The sequence below is a fragment of the Helicoverpa zea genome, chromosome 22, assembly GCF_022581195.2.
Source record: "Helicoverpa zea isolate HzStark_Cry1AcR chromosome 22, ilHelZeax1.1, whole genome shotgun sequence".
In the NCBI taxonomy this organism is placed as follows: Eukaryota; Metazoa; Arthropoda; class Insecta; order Lepidoptera; family Noctuidae; genus Helicoverpa; species Helicoverpa zea.
Genome location: NC_061473.1, coordinates 7,425,751 through 7,448,598, shown reverse-complemented (window position 1 = coordinate 7,448,598; position 22,848 = coordinate 7,425,751). Strand labels below are relative to the sequence as shown.

The 22,848-nt window shown below is 37.0% G+C and overlaps 3 protein-coding genes and 1 pseudogene across 3 annotated transcripts; 3 read left to right on the top strand and 1 right to left on the bottom strand.

Annotated features, from left to right (window-relative positions):
• Positions 1 to 162: 162 nt before the first annotated feature.
• On the top strand, positions 163 to 3,277 carry LOC124641601 (transcription factor Adf-1-like). Its single transcript, XM_047179743.1, has 2 exons — positions 163 to 398; positions 1,612 to 3,277. Exons 1-2 carry the CDS (start codon positions 257 to 259, stop codon positions 2,229 to 2,231), a joined length of 762 nt encoding a protein of 253 aa, XP_047035699.1. The 5' UTR covers positions 163 to 256; the 3' UTR covers positions 2,232 to 3,277.
• On the bottom strand, positions 387 to 4,237 carry LOC124641600 (protein ALP1-like). Its single transcript, XM_047179742.1, has 2 exons — positions 3,296 to 4,237; positions 387 to 1,329 (listed from the first exon to the last, which is right to left on the bottom strand). Exons 1-2 carry the CDS (start codon positions 3,586 to 3,588, stop codon positions 459 to 461), a joined length of 1,164 nt encoding a protein of 387 aa, XP_047035698.1. The 5' UTR covers positions 3,589 to 4,237; the 3' UTR covers positions 387 to 458.
• A 2,714-nt stretch (positions 4,238 to 6,951) lies between these two features.
• On the top strand, positions 6,952 to 9,357 carry LOC124641641. Its single transcript, XM_047179805.1, has 2 exons — positions 6,952 to 7,186; positions 8,232 to 9,357. Exons 1-2 carry the CDS (start codon positions 7,015 to 7,017, stop codon positions 8,474 to 8,476), a joined length of 417 nt encoding a protein of 138 aa, XP_047035761.1. The 5' UTR covers positions 6,952 to 7,014; the 3' UTR covers positions 8,477 to 9,357.
• Positions 9,358 to 16,288: 6,931 nt separating this feature from the next.
• LOC124641459 lies at positions 16,289 to 17,022 on the top strand (annotated as a pseudogene).
• The last annotated feature ends 5,826 nt before the right edge of the window (positions 17,023 to 22,848 follow it).

Here is a 22,848-nt window from a genome sequence, read left to right as displayed (position 1 = left end):
TTAGGCCGCTGCCTCGAATTTTGCGGGCAGCGGGGCGGCAGCGGTGGCGGCGCGGGAGCGGCAGGATCTAACGCGTATAATCCAATGGACCGGCCTTCGAATACAGCGGCGCGGGAGCGGGGCGGGCGCGGGCAACGAGCGGTGCGCGGGCAGCGAGCGGTGCGCTCCGGCTCCAGTCAAGCGGTGACCGCCGACACCGCGTTGCGCGTCCACATTGTAGTTGTACATTTTTTTAGTGACGTAGGTACCTGTCAAAATGTCTTCGGACGTGCAAGAACAACTTATTTTTTTAATCTTTGAGAGGACACCCATATGGAACAGCAAAGATGTGAACCATAAAAATAGAAGAATAATCAACCAATTATGGGAAGAAATAAAAAACGAACTGAATATTGAAGGTAAATATAATGATTTATTATGTCAAATAGGTACAATACTTATTATGTTTTACAAATTAATTAGTAACTAATGCGATTATTTACAAAATATTCTTTGAATTTTTCACGTACATATTGTGCTTGATGAGACGTCCGGGCGTTTGTTCGTAAGCGTGTTTGTATTCTTTGTTGATTCGTATTGACAGTAATATAGGCAATATCATTATTACCGTCCTTATCTCGTATAATATTATGCAACAAACAGCAAGTTTTGATGAGTAATCTTGCGTGACATCTGTTTGTCTCTATGGGTGATCTGAAAATATGCCACTTGGATCTCAAAATTCCGAAAGCACACTCAATAGTCTTTCGAGCCCGCGATAATCGCTTATTAAATAACTCATTTTGTGCATTAAGTACGCTTTGAGGATAAGGTCGCATCAAATAGGTTTTGAGTGGATATCCTTCATCTCCAATAAAAACCATTGGTAGAATGATATCTGATCTGGGTAGGTATCGTGGACGGGGTACATTGAAGTTATTACTTTGAATTAAATGGTTCAAATTAGAGTAATGGAATGTCCCTGCATCGCTTTGTTTTCCTCTTCCTCCAACTTCTATACAAATGAATCTTTTGTCAGCATCCGCGACCGCTTGCAAGTGCATCGAAAAGAAATGTTTATAATTATAATGCGATGATCCAGCAAACTTAGGATTTTTTAATCGACAATGTTTGCCATCTATAGCTCCGATACAATTAGGAAATTGCCATTTTTCATAGTATTTTTCCGTTACTTTTTTCAATAGTTCTTCTGTCGGTTTTGGCATATGTAAATGTACCAAATTTTTCCATATAGCTCTACAAGTGCTATAAACTATGTTGGTCACCGTTGTTTTTCCCATTCTGAATGTCAACGACAGTCTTTTGAAAGGCTGCCCACTCGCCAAAAACCTGAAAATTAAAGCATAGGTATTTATTTATTTATTAGGTTCACCAACGAATGTTTACACTAATGCATGAGTACTTATAACTATTAACAAACAGAATAGAGTGCAACACTCACATATAGGTAAACACCACAAACACAATATTATTTTCTCTAGTAATCTAATCAGACTAATGTACTTATATTATAACTAACTTGTATAACTATGTACATATATGCAAATAAATCTATCTTATAAGAATACAGTTATGTATGTAATAAATAGTCTGTTCATTCTTTTGTTTCAGTGACCGATTTAAAGAAAAAATGGAAAAATATAAAAGATCACTATAGAAAGGAATTTAAAAAAAATCCTACTCCTAGATCAGGAGATGCCGGAAATATTAATCTACCCTCGAATTGGCAATATTTTTCTCAATTGAGGTTTTTGCATGATGAAATTGTACCAAATATTACTGAGGGTAATTTAACCAGTACTGAAGTAAGTAATCAGATAAGTAATGATTCTTTTGAGATAGAAGACATCTCTGAAGAAAGCTCTCAAGAAAATACAACCGGTCATGACGAAGAATCTTCTATTTATTCACAACAAACTTCTACATCATCGCAAGAAACTTCTACGGCTTCAAGAGAAGCGTCTACTTCACAACGATCAAGAAAAAATAAAACAGCGAATGACATAAGAACTGAATTTTTAGAATTGGAAAGGAAAAAGATAAGACTGCTGGAAAATGATTTATCAAATCAAAGTAGAAACGAGGCTTCTAGACATGAGAATAAGTCAGAAGACTACTACTTTTTTATGAGTTTGCTTCCACACATGGAAAAATTCACACCAGTGCAAAAGTTAAGAGTAAGACAAAAAATTAATCAAGCTCTTTTAGATGAGTTAAGTGTGCCCTTCTAATGAATCATATATGTATGGGTATAGTACTCAACACTAGGTATATCAATCTTATAATAAAAATACTGTCAATAAATAACAAAACTGTGATTCAAATAACAAATCATCGTACAAATGAGAACTGTGATTTTAGAGATAAATGACTGTAGGTAACTGTGTTTTTTTTTTTGTTATTAGATTAGAATATGTGTGGAATAATACTGTACACTAGGTATGTCAACCTTATAATAAAAATACTGTCAATGAGTAAGAAAACTGTGATTGTAGAAATAATTAATCATCATATAAATGAGAACTGTGATTTTAGAGATAAATGACTGTAGGTAACTGTGTTTTTTTTTGTTATAAGATTAGAATATGTGTGGAACAATACTGTACACTAGGTATGTCAACCTTATAATAAAAATACTGTCAATGAGTAAGAAAACTGTGATTGTAGAAATAATTATTCATCGTACAAATGAAAACTGTGATTTTAGAGATAAATGACTGTAGGTAACTGTGTTTTTTTTTGTTATAAGATTAGAATATGTGTGGAACAATACTGTACACTAGGTATGTCAACCTTATAATAAAAATACTGTCAATGAGTAAGAAAACTGTGATTGTAGAAATAATTATTCATCGTACAAATGAAAACTGTGATTTTAGAGATAAATGACTGTAGGTAACTGTGTTTTTTTTTGTTATAAGATTAGAATATGTGTGGAACAATACTGTACACTAGGTATGTCAACCTTATAATAAAAATACTGTCAATGAGTAAGAAAACTGTGATTGTAGAAATAATTATTCATCGTACAAATGAAAACTGTGATTTTAAAAATAAATGACAAACTGTTATGTTACCTACTTATTTCATACGAAACGTTTTTATATAATAGATGTTTTCGTCAAAGATAAATAATTAAGGCTGATTAGTGTGTAGTAGGTATTTAATTAAAATGATTGTATCTGTCTTAAGACTGATGCCAAACTATTTACTAAATTAGTGCAACACAATTTCCTTTTTGAAACTATCAATAAATACCTACAATTACAAATTACAATTTCGTTGTTTTACTTACCCAAGCGTCAAGTATAATTTTTCTGCTGGAGATATACCTCTAAATCGTTTTGGATTAATTCCAGACTCTAAATCACTCTTGACAGTTTCAAGAATATAATCAAAAGTTTCTACACTCATTCTGGTGTAGTCGTAGAATTTGTCGGGATTTTGTCTCTGTTCTTCATAATTTCGATAAAACTCGCCATTTATTTTCCTTGCCCTATAGTAGGGATCCATTTCTTCTTTTGCCCACAATAAATCGAGCGTTAGGAATAAATTGGAATCAAAAAGATGTCGCCGTTTTTCAGACATTTCGTTCGCGAATAAAATATCTCGAAACACAACCACGAACACAACACTACACCGCTATAGTGCCGCGCGATCTGCCCGCTCGTTTCGAGAACAGGTATGCGCTGCCCGCCCCGCTGCCGCGCCGCCGCCGCTGCCGCCCCGCTGCCCGCAAAATTCGAGGCAGCGGCCTTAGAGCGGTTTATGTGCAGGCCAAATTCAAGGCTCACTCTTTCTATTCGCTCCAAGACCGCAGCCATCTCGGACTCGCTGGCTGCAAGGATTGTTGTATCATCGGCATATCTTAGGTTCGTGATCTTCGTGCCGCCCACCGTGACGCCGCCATCCCAGCCATCAAGCGCCTAATATACTCGCCGTAGAGGTTAAACAGCTTCGGAGAAAGTATGCATCCTTGACGGACTCCTCGTTCTGTATGGAATGTTTCAGATTGTGATTCATCCAATTTCACAAAGCTCGACCCTTCAAGGTACAACCTCTGGACAAGGAAAATAAGATGTGATGGCACGCCCATTTCCGACATTATCCTGAACATGGAATTCCAATTTACGCAGTCAAATGCTTTGGCATAGTCTATAAAGCACAACACAAGAGGTTTATTGAATTCGCGACATTTTTCAATGAGTAGGCGTACGTTCAGTATCTGTTCTCGATTAACACAAAGAAAAAAGAAAAATACGTAAAAATAAAAAATGCATTTTTCAAACAAAGTAAATAGAATAAAAATGTGCGAAAATTAGAACACCATATAGAAGTCAGTCATTACAAACAGCTGAAATTCTCCCTTGAAAACTGACAGCTGTCAACTGATCAAAACATTCGATACTCCTAACTTTATCTCTGCTTTACACATGATGTTGAAAATTATGAAAACGAAAAATGAGTCCTGTGGCTAAACCACTGAATGGATTACGTTATTTTTTTTACAATTCGCTATAGAATATCATGAAGTACATGTCTTGTGATAGAATTTAATGTGATTATGAACGACACACCCGATATATTGGTGAACTTTGCGGTACATATACACTCGGTGTCACAAAAATCGCACCTCTTCAATAATAAGTTTAAAGCATATCCCGCCAGCAATGAATACATTAAACCCAATTAATATTAGTATCAATTGAAAGCGTGTTTAATGACCTTTAAATTAACAACAGTTAGAATTCCTAAACATAACAGATCTCATTGGCACGTAACGTTAAAAAAATGTTGTCAAAATACGCATTACAACGGCCACTAATTGAGCCTCCCTACAAGGGTATAAAACGAGCGACCCAGGTTAAATGTGGGTCATTCGCTATTCAGCCTTTGAAGTGAACACACGTGAACAGTTACAACAAGAAAAATACCCCAGAAGATGGATACTACTGCAGCTGAAGCCTCTCAAGTCATTGCACTACTGCAATCAGGGATGCGGCAGTGTGATGTTGCTCGGCAACTGAACTTGAGTCGTTTTGCCGTTCGACGAGTGTTCCAACGCTTCCAAGACACTGGTGGCTATATCCGAAGACGTGGATCTGGAAGACAACGGTGCACATCCGAAAGAGACGATCGCTTCATTGTTACGACGTCTTTACGTAATCGGTTCTCCAATGCTGTTGAGCTGCAACAACAACTGCGATCAGCTCGCAGAACTTCTGTAAGCGTCTCCACGATTAGAAGAAGGCTGCAGGAGAAGAAAATTGGAGCTCATAGGGCTGCTACAGGGCCAAAATTGACTATACAGCATAGGAGAGACCGGTTACAATTTGCCCGTGACCATGTGGATTGGACAATAGATCAATGGAGGGCTGTGCTCTTCTCGGATGAGACAAGGGTGTGTCTTTTCTGCAACGACAGGCGTCGAAGAGTGCATAGGAGGCAAGGGGAACGATTCGCACAAGCCTGTATTCAAGAGACAATGGAATATGGGGGTGGCTCGTGTATGTTCTGGGGCGGCATGTCAATCGACGGCAAAACGAACCTTGTGTGTGTTTCTCGGACTGGAGTGCTCGCGGGCAAGGGTCGCTGACTGCTGCTCGGTACATAACAGAGATCTTAGAGGAGCAGGTTGTCCCTTATGCGGATTTTGTTGGCAGTGGGTTCACGTTAATGCACGATAACGCCCGCTGTCACACCGCTTTAATTGTAAGAGACTACCTGCAAGAACTTGGAATCCCTGTTATGCGCTGGCCGGCGCGAAGTCCAGACCTGAACCCTATTGAGCATCTTTGGGATGAACTGAAACGGCGAGAACGGGCACGTGATCCTGCCCCTACCACTCTTCAAGACAACATTCCGCAAGAAACTGTTGTCACGTTAATCAGGTCAATGAGAGAACGCATGGAAGCAGTAATCAGGGCCAGGGGGGGTAACACTAGGTTTTAAGTTGTTTTAAAGGACTTTGTTGTAATTTTTACTGATAAAATAAAAATTTCCTTTTTAATCATTTGCATTAGCTTGCTTTTTTATATCCATGTTAACAAATAACCGCATCTATTGATTTATTCTGAAATTTAAATTAATTGCCTTTCCAATGATACCTCATAATCATATGTCTACCATTGATTAATAGGGTAAAAATGACTTTGAAGGGAATTTATAAAGAGGTGCGATTTTTGTGACGCCGAGTGTATATTTCGTTGCATACTCGAAATATAAGTTGATGAGGGAGCTGAATTATAATAGCAACTTTGCGGGGCGGGATTATATGATTGGCCAGAATGTGTACTGGACTCTGACCCTGACGAATTATCATTGTACGAAGATGGTTCATTTCCAATAGTGACTTTTTTACCAGTTGGAGCATACCCAGTTGAAAATTATTTTTTTGTTGAGGATTCATTTTTTTCATGTGGCTTCTGAAACTAAGTAAAAAATTTGTATCGTCGTCTTCGTCAGTACTGCTTATCTTTGAAGTTGCTTTCTGTCTCTGTTGCAATATATATAATATTTGAGATGGAATATCTTTCTTTCTCTTCTGATTAAGTGAATGAAACCTGTAGAGCTATTTGGGAAGTGTACCAACCCTTAGAAATGAAGCAACCATCATCAAAGGAACGTTGGATGGAAATTGGGAACAATTCTATGCAAAATCCAACTTTCCTAAGGGCTATATTTCACCGGGACACCATGGCGGCGCAACCAGTCGCCGCTGCCAACAAAATGTATACAGCTCTATAGAGAGTTACTCACCTGGTGTCCGTTTAGTTGCGCAACCAATTTGGCGGCGCGACCAACTCGGACGCGTGCATAGAATGTTACTGGTTGCGCCGCCACGCTGGTCGCGCCACCACTAACTACTATAGCGCGATATGGTGTCTCACTCACTCGGCCGCCAGTCCGGCCGCCAGTGACGCTCCCACCTCTTTGCATGCAGCACGTGTCGCAGTTATGTTTTATTTTTTAACTGCTTATTTTAATATCTGAGTAGTTTGTTAACTGCATACGATGGATAATTTCGATACAGAAAGGTTTATTATCGAAATTCAAAGTAGACCATCAATTTGGGATAATTCCTCGTCAGATTATTCCGATAGAGATTTGAAAAAGAAATGTTGGGAGGAAGTTGTAGATTTATTTGGAGAACAGGAGCAAACCGTTGAACAAAAAAAGAGCTTTGGTAAGTAAACAACATTTATTTTTCTGAATGAATTTGTCAATCAATAAATTTTGTCATGATGCTTCTGGTGTAACATGGAAAGCCAAAAGCTCGTTGTAAGTTGTGTATGTATTTATTAATGAATATAATTATTTTGCCATGGAAGTGGGTTTTCGTTTACAAAATAATGTGTAAAATTATCTCGAGTGGTAGTAGCAGCACGCCCTCCTCTATTGAAATTTTGCTGTGTTGTTGTTTGAAAGCCCATTATTGTGAGAGTATCATCATATGAATATCCATCTCTAGAACGTACAAAATTGTGTAACACACAACATGTTCTCACAATGGATTTTGCTAATTCTGTGTGGACATTTAATGGTCTGTGGAAAATTCTCCATTTATTTGTTAAGATGCCAAATGTGCACTCGATGTAACGGCGAGCTCTCGATAGTCTGTAGTTAAAAATTTTCTTTTCGGCACTGAGGTTGTTTCCTCCGTATGGACGCATAATATTTGTGCTCAACCCGAATGCTTCATCGCCTATAAATACGTAAGGGAAAAGCGTTGGGTTATTTTCTGAAATTTGTAGGGGCTCTGGAATATTTAAAGTATTACTTATGAGTTTCTTATACAATTCAGTTTCTTGGAAAATTGCTGAATCGCTACTTTTCCCATAGGCACCGACGTATATATAAATGAAATTATAATTAGCGTCACATGCAGCCATCAGCACCAATGAAAAAAAGTGTTTATAGTTATAATACATCGAACCAGAATCAGCAGGTTGAATCAGTCTTATGTGCTTTCCATCGATACTACCGATGCAGTGTGGAAAGTTGGCATGTTTTTCGAAACCATCTGCTATTTTCATCCAGTCATTTGCAGTAGCCGGAAGTGATAAACATGTTTGCAACTTATCCCAAATCACAGTACACACTTCTTTTATTATTGTGCTTAATGTTGTTTGTCCTAGACGAAAGCTATAATGCAATTCTCTCATCGTACATCCACTTGCGAGGTACCTGTAATTAACAAAAAGTAATAAGTGTTATAATTTTATTTCCAGGGTTAGTGTTGCAAAAAAGGTGGAAAAGCATCAGATCATGCTATGCGCGGGAAGTCAAACGCCAAAGAAATGTTAAGTCCGGGTCTGGAGCCACTAACCGCAAAAGCGAATATATATATTTTAAGCAGTTACAGTTTCTACAAAAAGTAGTAGCTAACAGAGAAGAAGGTGAAGAAGAAAAAAATTCGGAGAGCACTGAAGTAGGCGAGCGACCAAAAAAAGTTACAAACAAACGTAAACATTAAGGAAAACAACAATGTTGATCGAAACTCTAGTGAATACCTTTTATTTACAGCATCTTTAGGATTGCTACCAGCACATGTGTTTCCCACTAGGCTTGGTAATTGTCTCGATCACATTTTAATAAAGACGGACACAACTGTAAATACAATAGTACTTGAGACCCATATCACAGACCATTTACCTGTCATTCTATGTCTGAGGTATCACAATAAAATGTACAATAATGCTCAAAAATTTATAACGCGTTTAGACTATGCTTCTATTAAGGAAGATATTGACAAATATGATTTCAATTCGATCATGAATGAAACTGATGCAAACAAAGCTGCTGATAAATTGATTTTGGACATTCAAAATGTGGTTTCTAAGTACACAACACAGAAAAAAACCAGTAGGCGCGCGCGCATTTTGAAACCATGGATCACTGAAGGAATGCTTCGTTGTATCAGAAACCGAGATAAAATGCATCTTAATGTTAAAAAAAATATCAATAACAGCATTCTTCTCAGCACATATAAAAGATACCGCAATTTTTGTAATACCCTTCTTAGAAAATTAAAACGTGAGTATGAAAAAAATCAATTCTGTAAAGCTCAGAATAATCCAAAAGCAATGTGGGACGTTATAAATTCTATCTCAGGCAGGAAATGTCAGTCACCGTCAGCAACAGAGCTCTTGCGACTGGAGGCTAGTGCGAAACTCTCTGCGAACCGGGTCAATCAATATTTAGTTAATATTGGAAGAGACCTGGCTTCCAAGCTGGTTCCTCCTGGTTCCTCGACCACTAACAACCTAGGGGTAATAGCTTCACAATGCAACTCACTTGGAATTGAATCGGTTAGCGAAGATCAAGTGTCAGCGATCATTGCATCGCTTCGGAGTAACTGTGGTGTGTAACGGAGTAACTGGCATATCGACTGAGGATGCAGTAACAAACTTCAGTAATGCAGTAGTTGATAGACTGGATAAAGGATACAAATGCTATGGTATATTTTTAGATATATCGAAAGCATTTGATACGGTTTTTGCACCAATACTTTTATCTAAATTAGAGCTTATCGGTGTTCGCGGTCCATCTCTAGATATATTTAGGGACTACCTATCCAATCGCTCTCAGATAGTTAAAATTGATGATGTTATTAGTGAGGAAGAACAAATCGAATACGGAGTTCCACAGGGAAGTATCCTCGGCCCTACACTATTCATAATTTATGTCAATGACCTGTGCAAGATGAAGCTTGATAGTTGCGATATTTTTACATACGCCGATGATACAGCCTTATTAGTCTATGCGAAGACCTGGTTAGAAGCCAAATCCTTAGCTGAGGCTAACCTGAGAAAAGTAATGTTATGGATGTCTTCAAACTTACTTACTTTGAACATAGACAAAACTAAATTCATACGATTCTATCTCCCAAATTCTCCTACACCACCAATTGAAACCACAACAATCACGGCTCACTATTGCAACAAAATGTCAGCAACGATCTGTTCTTGTCCGCCTTTAGCAAATGCTCCCTGCATTAGATATCTAGGTGTTATGATTGACGAAAGATTAAATTGGCGCACCCAAATTGAAACTCTTACCGGGCGTGTTAGAAGACTACTTTATATCTTTAAGAATCTTCGTCATTCTGCTGATCTATCCGTAATGCACACAGTCTATGTCGCCCTGTGTCAATCTATTCTCAGTTATTGTATTCCTGCATGGGGTGGTACTTATAAAACTCTGTTTCTGCAATTAGAAAGGGCCCAAAGATACCTCATCAAAGTTATACACTGCAAACCTCGTCGCTACTCAACTACAGATCTGTATAAGGAATGCCAGTTATTGACTGTAAGACAATTATTCGTCCTCCGCACCATACTGCGGCGACATTCACAACTACCCCTTAATAATCAGATTTTACAAAAAAGGCGGGGAGCTCTTGTATGTTCTCCTGTCGGATGTAGGACCAGTTTCGCATTACGTCAATATAACGCACTGAGTTCTAGAATGTATAACAAAATTAATAATAAAATCTCACTGTATACACTAAATAAACATAACTTGAAGATTAAATTAACCAATTGGCTTAAGTCTTTAAATTATAATGAAACAGAGGAACTCATAGTAATTCTGAAGTAAAATATAAGTACGTAAATAGATCAACTATAAGTAATCAATATTGCACAAAACTTGATGACATTGAAATTGTAATAGCATTAGAGAGGAGAGCCGCCGATTCCCGAAATACGAGCTCGTCTCAGTTTAGGAATCAGTGTGCTATTTTTAATAACCCCACTGTACAATTAATATAGGTACTTATCTTTGTGTTGTGTTGATTTGCTTATTGTACTTTTTGAAAGAAATAAATTATTATTATTATTATTAATTATTATTATACCAAATTTCAATCAAATCGGTCCAGCCGTTTTTGCGTGATTGAATAACAAACATACATCCATACATTCTCACAAACTTTCACATTTATAATATAAGTAGGATTTAACCAAGAAACATGATTTAATTTTGATTTAAAAATATTTTCAGATGCACACAGTGGGTCAAGTTTGTGGGCAAAGAAGATTTAATATATGTTCCCATTGAAAAGTTGCATACATTAAAGTAAATATGTATGTGGAAACCACTTTGATAAAAGAGCGTTTAATAAAAAATAAAATGGGCATATATGTAATCAAAAAATTTGAAAGCTGATCCACTTCCTGATGAAATGTTACTTGAATTTCCATGTCACATTTATTCAAACGTTGAAGTTACAACAACAAACACTAAAGGGATTATTGACAATGAAGCTTCATTATTTTAGGCCGGACCCAGTACCTCAGGTAAAATCTCTTTTTCCCAACTTTGCTTAGCACCTGAACTTTTTAGAACTTTAAGATTGAAAGGATTTGGTTTCTATTTTCTATTTCTAATATTTTTTGAGAGAAATTGAAAATTCAAAACCCGCGTGATTTGAAAACCAGTCTCCTGAAAATAATTTTAAAGCAACATGCTGAAATTCCCGTTTTACACCTACCCGGAGTTGATGATGCGGAACTTATTTACATGGAAAACAACCTGTTCGAATCATTTGAAAAGCAGCCGGCTGTATATCTCAACTTTGTACCTAATGGTGCTAAAAAAACTGCGGTGGCAATGTGAGAATTGTGAGCATAGCTTAAAAATAAAAGACCCAGAACGATGTCAGTCATCAATGTATAGCTACATAAAACTTCGTGAGTGGTGGCAAGATATAAAGAGTCTTACCTCCAAACTCAGAGACATTTAATGATTACTTGTCACTCCTTAGTGACGGAATGCCATACAAATCCTTCACTAAGGAATGGCTTAAGTGACCATTAAATGTCTCTGAGTGGGGAGGTTACATATCCCACATTAAATCTGTGCAAATTAGTCGACAGTGTTACATCATGCTTTGAAGTTCAAGGTTCTTCATAAAAGACATATTTCTCAGGCAGCTGTTACAATGATGTTGTCAAAATGTGACTATTTGTTGTGGATATGTAATAACCACAAAGATCGTCTGCTCCAAATGTTACTGGTTCGGCTGAGGGGTTGGCTTTAGTATCGTTTGGCAGGCGGACGGCGCTAAAAGTGGTTAAATCTGGTAGAGGGTGGGTCCCCGATTATAACGCTACCCCTCTTGTTACAAGGTAATGGATATTTTTCGAGAAATTTACAAAAAATGTTTCTAACCTCAAATCAGATAAAACGCGTAATGTCAACGTTATTCGGTGAAACGGAACGTTAAAATGGGCGATCGACATCCGAATGTGTTTTAGTATATTGTCTGTGATGTACAAATCCGTGAAAAAAAACGCAAAAAAAATGTCTCTGGTATTTGCGTTGTGTCATTTGTTCATTCTCATTGAGTTGCGTGAATGTTCTCTCTGTGCTTCGTGGTGTGTTTTTGTGGATTTTTTCGACGACTTTGGCTTATACTCTGGACTTTGATTGATTGCTTGCGACTGACCTACGCTCGTACACTGGACATCGATTTTTCTGCCTCATCGACTGACTCTTGCGGAACCATGGCGGAGTTTCCGTCAAGCCGTTCTGCGGCTGAGGGCGAAGCTCAACAACCGACGACCCGTTCCATGATCGAGGACGAACCTCGGCCATCCACGAGTCGTTCCGTGGTTGACGACGAACCTCGGCCATCCACGAGCTGTTCCGTGCCAGAGGACGAACCGAGGCCACCTACAAGTTGTTCGGACAGTTCAGAGGACGAACCACCTTTCAAGCGAGGGTTAGATGTGGCGGAAGTGCGTGCAATGTGGAACTTAGTCAAAGTCTATCAAAGGCTAGGCACTCGTGAACAAGCTGTGGCATTTGCCGAGGAAAGAGGCATGATAAAAAAAGAAAGAATGTGTAACTATCACAAAAAAACTATGAATACTCAACAAATAAAACGGTGGGCTTTTTTGTATGTAATAGAGGGCCATGCCGATCCAAATCTAAAGTGAGCCGAGGCAAAGGCACTTGGTTTGACAATATTAAAATAACGATGCCACAGGTATTTTACCTTATGTATGCCTATGCAAACAAATTCAGCTATGATCGCACTAAAAAAGAAGACTACACAGAAGGAGAACACTGCCTCTCTAGCGCAACGATAAATGACTGGTTTAACTACTGCAGAGAGGCAGTTGTTAGCTACCAAAAAAATAGAGAAGCACTTGCCGGGAAGATTGGAGGTCTAGGCAAAATTGTGCAAATTGACGAAAGTAAAGGACCATGCCCATCTGTGCCCCAGTAACGCCCAGAGAAAGTATATTACAAGATAGCCCTATTAAATAAAAACTTTAAAAAATAAAAAAAATAAGACATTCTTGTTGATATTGCAGTACATGACATCGTTTCAATCATGCTTTATTTATTACGGTCTGTAATCTCGTCCTTTGGCCCATGTATATATTCATTTACTGTATACAATATATTCAAATAACTGACATGTTTATCTAATAACATACAATTAAGTCATGAATTCATGATGATCATGAAGTTCTTAGTGAAAAACTAATAGCAATGCTGTCTATAAACGATAAAATGTATAAAAAACCAGTGGGAATTTATCATGTTTAATGTCCAATATCTTTTGAATCGGTGCTTTATATAATATTAAATCTAGATATCTTACAAATATGGCTGTACAGCTATCGTATGACATAGAACTGGAATTTGGGCATTGCATGGCGTTGCTGACTTTTGACTCCATACTAATATGGGCATGATCCTTTGGGAAACGGAAATATAATAAAGGCATGACTAAACAAATTAACAATGACATTGTATTCTGTTCATGGCATAATTATGCAACCATACTAAATCTGTTTTTTTTAACTTACAGGTCGTCGAATTGAAGGCTACTGGATCTAAGGAATGATCCAGGATGGGAGTGAAGATCTACGCCTGGAAGTCTGCCCAGACAATCTTCGCTCCACAGAAATTCTGGTGCCACTCATACAGAAACATGTTGCTGAGGGCACAATAATTCATGCTGATTATTGGCGGGCCTATGATTGTCTGGGTGACCATGGATACATTCACCACAAGGTGAATCACAGTCATCCAGATAACCCCTTTGTTGCTGAGGATGGGACACATACGCAGCGGATTGAATCACAGTGGCGCGTCTTAAAACGGTTTTTTAGTAAAGACAATTTTAATAATCGTTCAAATATTGGTGATTTGCTCTATGAATTTTAATGGAGAAGAGAAGTAGAAAAGAAAAATGGTGATTCATTTGAAGAATTAATAAATGTTGTGAATTTTTCATTTAATAAATGAAAAATGTTAATATTCATGTATATTATTACATTTTCAAAAAGATCATTCATGTACACCACAACCAACAAAAACTATAGTGACTATCGAAATCGAAAAGCTGAAAGAAACTGTAAAGACAAGTAGTGAACCCATACCTAAATTATATCAAGAGGCTTGCGGAAGCATCCAGAATACGGAAATCGATTTAATTGCTAAAATTCCTGCTTTAAGTAGCATTCAACACTGTTTGTACGATATCCGAAATAGATCTTTAGAAGTAAAAAAGACAACATTTAAAAATTTCAGCGAAATCATCATACCACCAAAATTTTCAGATTTTTTGTTAGCTAATTATTATGATGGAATTAAGCTCAGTATGGGATACATGGACTTCTTCCCAAGCATATCCAGGGACATCTTATGCCGCAACTAAAAATGGTTGGATGGAGACAGGAGTATTTGAAGCTTTTTTTTTTAAAAAAAAATCCTGCTGTCCAAGACCAACGCCCGGTGCTTCTTATATACCTACGACGGACACTCTACACACGTAGGGCTAAATGTTATTGAAGAGGCTCGCAAAGACAATATAACAATTTTGAAATTGCCGCCGCACACTAGTCATATTTTACAACCATCAGATATTGCAGTTATGAAGTCGTTTAAAGACCCATGGGATCCCTTGTTGGTTCGTTGGCAGCGGTTGAACGTCGGGTGTGTTATGCCAAAAAGTGAGTTTGCAAGAATAAAAAATACTGTCCTGTTTAAAATAAAAAATAATATACATTGGGCCTGAACCACCCTGTAAATTAATGCTGTGGCTAACTCATTAATTTCATTAAAATTTACAGAACCGTCAACTTCAAGACCCCAGTTGTCTGACCATGATTATTGCACAAAAAAGGAGATACCTAGCTGCTAGCCTGCTTTCACCTAAAAGAAAAAAACAATCAAGCCCTTACGATACTTAATTCTATGCATTTTCGTACAAAAAAGATATGTTGTGGCGGCAATATTTTAAGCTCGTACGGCGCACCTATCCTAGATATAAATGTTTCTTTTTGCTTTTTGACGAGCTTTTATCGAAAAGAACAGCGTCGATGATGAGCAGGGTCCGTGGTAGCACCAACACTGTCCTCAGAACGTTAGCGTACAAAGTAGACAATCCCTTTAACGTGTTTTGGGCAAACGTTCACCTGCTTAGAAATAGGAAATAGACTCCAGTAATTTTTTGTGTACACTGTTTTGTTTTGTTTACTAACAAAGTACTAACACCTTATCATTAGGCTTTATTTTTGTGTATACCTACTAACAACCCTACTAACGTTTTTTGTGTAAAAAACTATGGACTAAATGTCTGAAATAAAAATAATTTAATTTAATTTTTATTTGGAATTACCGTGATGACCACAGTATGTGACCAAGGGCCCACAAATATTGGCAGTTTAAAACTTAAGAATTGGTGTAGCATCCCAAGTACATCCAATTATTTCTTATTAAATGTTATGAAGGTATATAGAATGTTTGATATTCCACATTTATTTAAAGAAATAATTTCCATAATGGGGTAGAAATTGGGTAAAAATTAACGGAAAAAAAGGAAAGTGGTCTCACTTGCTTGATGTGGCAGAAAAAAATCAAACTAGTTTACATTTAAAAAAATTGACAGCCCTACACGTGAATCCTACCAATGGGAAGTCGTGGTGGCCTAGTGGGCAAAGAACCAACCTCTCGAGTATGACGGCGCGGGTTCGATTCCAGGTCAGGCAAGTACCAATGCAACTTTTCCAAGTTTGTATGTATTTTCTAAGTATATCTTAGACACCAATGACTGTATTTCGGATGGCACGTTAAACTGTAGGTCCCGGCTGTCATTGAACATCCTTGGCAGTCGTTACGGGTAGTCAGAAGCCAAAGCCAGTAAGTCTGACACCAGTCTAACCAAATGGTATCGGGTTGCCCGGGTAATTGGGTTGAGGAGGTCAGATAGGCAGTCGCTTCTTGTAAAGCACTGGTACTCAGCTGAATCCGATTAGACTGGAAGCCGACCCCAACATAGTTTGGGAAAAGGCTCGGAGGATGATGACACGTGAATCCTACATTTAAAAGTAAAATGAAGGTCAAGCTGGCTGCTCAAGTTGCTGCCATCCTAAAACTTATGGCTGAAAAGTACGGAGATAGTGTCAAAGCCAAAGAAATCTTAGAGACTGCACAAATTATAGAAAGCCTTGATCGACTTTTCGATTGTCCCAATGGTCCCTCCTCCAGAAAAGACATAATCAGGAACAGAAGAGAAAATGTCTCCAAGAAAACTAACCACGTTGAATTGTGGAGAAATTACAAAAAAAAAAAAATATGAGTACAATGTATTTTTTAAAATCTGATAGCTTTCTGAGACTGAAAAATGTAAGATGCGTCCAGGGATACGTTACTTCGCTGTCATCCTTGGAAGATATTTGGAAATATGTTGAGTCGAAAGGGTTCAAATACTTAAATCTTCAGCAGTTGAATCAAGATTGTTTGGAAAATCTTTTTGGAATCATACGACAACACTGTCCGACAAACAATAACCCGACGTGTCATCATTTCACAGCTGCTTTAAAATCGAACATATTGACGAAATTAAGCTCGCGAGATGGTAGAGGGGCAAACTGTGAAGAAGATAATTGTGAAGCAATTATTTATTTCGAAGATTTTTTGAGAGAAATTGAAAATTCAAAACCCGTGCGATTTGAAAACCTGTCTCCTGAAAATAATTTTAGAGCAACATGCTGAAATTTTCGTTTTACTCCTACCCGAAGTTGATGATACTGTCCTGCCTGACGATTTCGAATTTCCAGAGGATGATGCGGAACTTATTTACATGGAAAACAACTTGTTCGAATCGTTTGAAAAGCAGCCGACTGTATATCTCAACTTTGTACCTAATGGTGCTAAAAAAACTGCGGTGGCAATGTGAGAATTGTGAGCTTAGCTTAAAAATAAAAGACCCACAACGATGTGAGTCATCAATGTATAGCTACATAAAACTTCGTGAGTGGTGGCAAGATAAAAAGAGTCTTACATATCCCACATTAAATCTGTGCAAATTAGTCGACAGTGTTACATCAATGCTTTGAAGTTCAATTTAAACCGATTCTTCATGAAAGACATATTTCTCAGCAAGCTGTTACGATGATGCTGTCAAAATGTGACAATTTGTTGTGGATATGTGATAACCACAAAGAACGTCTGCTCCAAATGTTACTGGTTCGGCTGAGTAATCTTTTGATAAGGAACGAATGTCATCAAATAAATCTTTCGTTTGCTAAAGCGGAAGATTCCACTGCTGACATTATTAAAAGATCACAGCAACAGGGTATCGCAAAATAATAATAAAAATTGAAAAATGAACAGTTTTTTTACTCTTCAAATTAGTTAGTTAACAATGACTGTCAAAGGGTTTTTCATAGTGTCGACGTCGAAAGTAGTTGAAAATATATTGTAACAGAGTAATTTTGCCTAATGCAGCAGTTACCGATAAAGACTATCTTACAATCAATTTAGACCGCCATCTAAATCCCTGTCCTTACTTGGGGTATCTATTTGCATCTTACCTCAGCCGCATCTCGTTACCCAGTTCGACGATAGATATATGAGGAAACGTTGCATAAACTTCAATGTTAAATTGGCTAAAGAGTTACGAGCAAGGCTTCCATCAAATTACTTGATACTGGAGAAAATGACACTCTTGAGCGTTGAAAGTACGCTGCGCCAAGGCAAAGGCTGAATCTGAAGGCTGAATGAATGTTCACTGGCTGAATTAGCTCAGGAATTAGGGTACGACGATAACCAAATCGATAAAATTCTGCAACAATGGCAGAATATTAATTTTATCAGGTGGGAAAACACCACTGATGTGGTTAAATTTTGGGCAGAGGTAAAAAAATATAAAGATGCTTCGGGAACAAACACATTTGAGGTTTCATGCCGAGCGGCTATGCCGCCGTTTTTTTTGTTTGGTTGGTTGGTTGGTTGCAAAGCTTCTTTGTGGCTTTGTATGGCCACCGCCCAAGCCGCCGTGCACCCAGCGCACAGTGATTCACTCATAGGCCATAAATCGAAAAATGTCATTGGCTTACCCTCATTAGATTTACTTACTAAGTGATTAATAAGTTAACAGGCTTCCAAAAACTCTAAATACCCGGGTCATAAGGTGAACTTATTATTCACTTTTGTGCATCGGAAGTTAGCGCATCTCGAGTGTTATTATCGGAACGTGTTTTTCATCTTCTTTTCATTCATCAAAATTTAATCACTTTGTTTTTGAGTGTCACTATTTCAAATCAAGTGTTTACGTATAGTGATAGTATGGAGGTCCAAGACCAAGGTATGTACTTCTATTATCGACTACATTTTGATTTTTTTTTAATGCGTTTAATATTTTTTTTTATTTTTTTATTTAAGGTAGCGTTTTTGTAAATTTTTTTAGTATACTTTGATTTCATTTAGACCTATAACTTTTTGCTGCTCAGTGCTGCACTTGAGACAAATGTTTTTCGAATAAAGAGGGTGTTCTTATAAAACCATGGAAGTTTCATCTGCATCTTTCTGCCCCTTCTTAGGTTAAAGGAGTGTCAAAGTATGCATGTCCATAGTAAAGAAAATAATGTATATTTTAAGTTCAGCTTTCATCTTGTTTTAGGTAAAGTTTTCAAATGTTCCGTTTCGAGGACGACTATTTTTGACATTTGGCACTCTAAAGAGGGTAGTCCAAATAAAAAAATGCAACATGTCCTGAATACTTTGACCGAAACATCGTGCCTTTGGGATGACGTCGAAAATATCTACCTAGAGACTTTAAGTCATAAAATTATGAATATATGTAAACGAATTTCTCATTATTGGGCAAAATCAAATCGTAGTAGGTCTAAGTTTATAAGAAATATTCAGATTGGCTGAATGTAGTTGAAAATATTGATGTAGAGCGAATTGAGTTACATGTATCTCAGCAGTCTGACAAAGATGAACCATCAACTTCTTCATCGCGTGGCCGTCCGAAAATTAATTTTGACGAGAGCAGTAAACGTACAAAAAGGAGAAGGTTAGCTAGTTTGTCTAATAATGATCCTTCTCTTGTAAATTCACTGCTCAATGCTTCTGATAGCTCATTAATTTTTCCTAAAATTGATTCTAGCGAAGTTTTATCGCTCATTGTTGAAGCTCAGTTAACTCGACATCAATATTTATTAGTAAAGAAATTTATAGATAATAAGGTTTCAAAAAACATTTTACCATGTTACCAAAGTATCGTGGAATCTAAAAAACACTGTTATCCTTCAGATATAACTGTTACTGAATCATCCGTAGAAGTGGAACTTCAAAGTTTATTAGATCATACTGCCAGTCGAATTCTCCAGTCTCAAAAAGATGTTTTGGATAGGGTACCTAATGAATCACTAGATAAGATATCCTTGATGGGAAAATGGGGTTTTGATGGCAGTACAGGACATTTTGAATATAAGCAGTGTTTTTCTGACCCCACTCTTGAAGACAGTAGCCTGTTTCTTACTTCATATGTGCCACTACGACTTGTTTTGAAATCAGGTAATGAAGAAAATCCCTTAATATTGTGGAAAAATCCACGTCCTTCATCAACTCGATACTGTCGGCCTATTCGCTTTCAATATTTAAAGGAATCTACTGCAGTGTCGGTTGAGGAAGAAACATATTTTAAAGAGAAAATAAGTAACTTGCAGCCTACTGTTTTCAAGGAAAAAGATCGCGAATATCGCATTTCTCATTGTTTGCAATTTACCATGGTAGATGGCAAAGTTTGTAACGCACTTAGCAGTGTTTCTTCATCAAAATGTTATATTTGTAATGCATTGCCCAGCGAGATGAACAAAATTGACAGATGTCTAAATAAGGAAGTCGATGAAAGTAAATATGAATTTGGCTTATCACCTCTGCACGCGTTAATACGTTTCTTTGAATATTTTATTCATGTCGCGTACAAGTTAGATATTAAGAAATGGCAAGCTAGGTCTACTAATGACCAGATGCTTGTTACTGCAAAAAAGAAATATGTTCAAACCCAATTTAGAGAAAGGTTAGGTCTGATAATAGACAAGCCTAAAAGTGGCGGAAGCGGGACATCTAACGATGGCAATACAGCTAGGCGGTTTTTCTCGAACTCAGAAATTTCAGCGGAAATTACTGGGATCAAGAAAAATCTCCTAAATCGTTGCTGGACCATACTTCAGTGTTTAAATTCAGGATATAACATTAACAAGACGAAATTCGAAGAGTTCGCTTTAGAGACGGCTCGGCAATTAGTTGCCGAGTATCCATGGTATTACATGCCTGCTTCCGTACACAAAGTTTTACTTCATGGTGCTAATGTTATAGATCATGCTTTGTTGTCAATCGGTGAGTTGTCTGAAGAAGCAGCTGAAGCAACTAACAGACATCTCAAATCATTTAGGCGAAATCACACGCGAAAAATGAGTCGCGTTTTGACCAATACAGATTTAGTTAATAGACTCCTTCTTCATTCAGATCCCTTAATAACTGGTTTACGAAAGTTACCTGTCAAAAAGAAAGATGTACTATCAAAATCTGTATTAGATTTGTTATCTGTTTGTAGTTAATTATTTTGAGCTACATATTCTGGTATATTTAGTGTTTTGTATCTAAAAAAGGTTTTTCATGTATTTTTGCTGTTTTATTTTATTTCTTTATGGTTGTTTTTAATGTAAATGACCATTATTTATACAGTTTTTTCATTAAAAGTCGCAGTATGACATGTATTAGGTTTATCGTCTAAACAAAATTACTGCGAGACATTTTTACACCTAAATATGTAGTATATTTTTTTTTAATGAATGCGGTTATGTTATAATTTTAATAATTTACACTCATTTTAACATATTTCAACGTGTAAAATGCATTAACATAAAATATTTCTCAGTTTCGTATTTATGGCCGCCTTTGTAAGGAACGTGAATCACTGTGCAGCGGCCCTGTCGCCGGCATTGTGTGTAGTAAGCCTTAAGACTTTGAAATTATGGTGACAGAAAGCATTGAAAAAGCTAAGAATAAATTGTTATGAACATACGTAAATCTACACTACTAAATCGTCTTTGTCAGCAACATGGCTAAACAAGCAAAGGTAGAAGATATTATGATACCTATTTTTGATGGAGCAAACTATTCAAGTTGGAAAATCTAGACGCCGGCGCCGAAGGCAAAAAGAAGGATCTAAAAGCAAGAACTATAATAACGACTACAATCTCAGATAAACAACTGGAGTATATTACTGAATGCAAAACAGCATATGAAATGATACAAAAGTTCGATAAAATGTATTTTGAGTCAACAGCTATGCAAATAATATGTAGAGGACAAATTGAATAGATAATTGAATAGACAATTACAACACAGTGGAAGAATGTTTTGTTGATTTTGAGAAAACGATAAATAAGTTCAAAAATGCCGGAGGAAAAATAGATGAACCTGAAAAGTTAAGATACCTACTATATAAGAGCTCTTCCACCAAGCTACAGTTATATTGGAGATTTTCTTGACGTGATTCCAGAACAACAAAGAAGAGTTGATTATGTATGTTCAAAAATAAAAGAGAAAAATATGGCCGCTAGTGACTCAGACAAGAAAAACGATGTGAGTACATTCGCTTCCAAATCTTTAACTCAATGTTTTTTGTGTGAAAAGACTGGTCATCTCAAGAAGGACTGCTGGCATGGTTAGAAATATAATAAAGGACAACCAAGAATTCGAGGTCAACAAGAACAACAGAGGTGGAGCATACAGAGGTCATAGCCGAGGAAGAGGTCAATACGATTTCAGAAGTCATAGCCGTGGCACAGGTCAAAATCATTTTGGAGGTCAAAGTCAGTTCAGTGGCGAATCAACAAACAACTGCTCATGGAGACGTGGATGGCTACAATATGTATTCAGGGGGTCTACTCTAATTCAACGAAATGAAACTTCGATAACGAAATTCAAACGGAGTTTCGTTAGTGACCCTACTCTATTTCATTTTCGGATGCGCATACGAAGTTTGGAACCATAGACAATTTTCTTGAACGAATGGAATCTATAATATTGTGTGGGGCTTTTATGATGTCGACTAAACTAAGTTACGGTTTTTAGTTTAACTTAAAATTATTAAACTTTTCAGCTTTACTTATTCATGTGACATTATAAATGAGTTGATAAATTTCAAACTGCCATAAGTCCACTATATGCAAAATTTGGGAAACTAACGTTTTTAGTTTCACATTAGTGTTATGGAAAATTGTAATAACAGTGTTATAAAATGTGTACTATCGACTGTTTCTAAGGATTTTAATGATCCAATTTAGCAATAACATTCATAGATACTATGAAACAGATAAAAATAGTTTGGACTTATTGCTGATTGATATGCCTGTACTGGACTTATGATATATTGATAAATATTGATATGATTAATATGGACTTATAGTGGTTTGAAAAATACTAACCTCTGTTGTAGAATATGGGCCGAACTCAAGAAGTAGTATAGTTAGCTTATTTAATTTACCATTGTAGGGGTACCTACTACATGGATATTTCAAT

Excerpts from the sequence above, each read along its gene's own strand:
- LOC124641601 (XM_047179743.1), top strand. The coding sequence starts at position 257 with ATGTCTTCGGACGTGCAAGAACAACTTATTTTTTTAATCTTTGAGAGG. Across the intron at positions 399-1,611 it reads AAACGAACTGAATATTGAAG|TGACCGATTTAAAGAAAAAA; the intron begins GTAAATATAATG and ends CTTTTGTTTCAG.
- LOC124641600 (XM_047179742.1), bottom strand. The coding sequence starts at position 3,588 with ATGTCTGAAAAACGGCGACATCTTTTTGATTCCAATTTATTCCTAACG. Across the intron at positions 1,330-3,295 it reads AAATTATACTTGACGCTTGG|GTTTTTGGCGAGTGGGCAGC; the intron begins GTAAGTAAAACA and ends TTTAATTTTCAG.
- LOC124641641 (XM_047179805.1), top strand. The coding sequence starts at position 7,015 with ATGGATAATTTCGATACAGAAAGGTTTATTATCGAAATTCAAAGTAGA. Across the intron at positions 7,187-8,231 it reads TGAACAAAAAAAGAGCTTTG|GGTTAGTGTTGCAAAAAAGG; the intron begins GTAAGTAAACAA and ends TTTTATTTCCAG.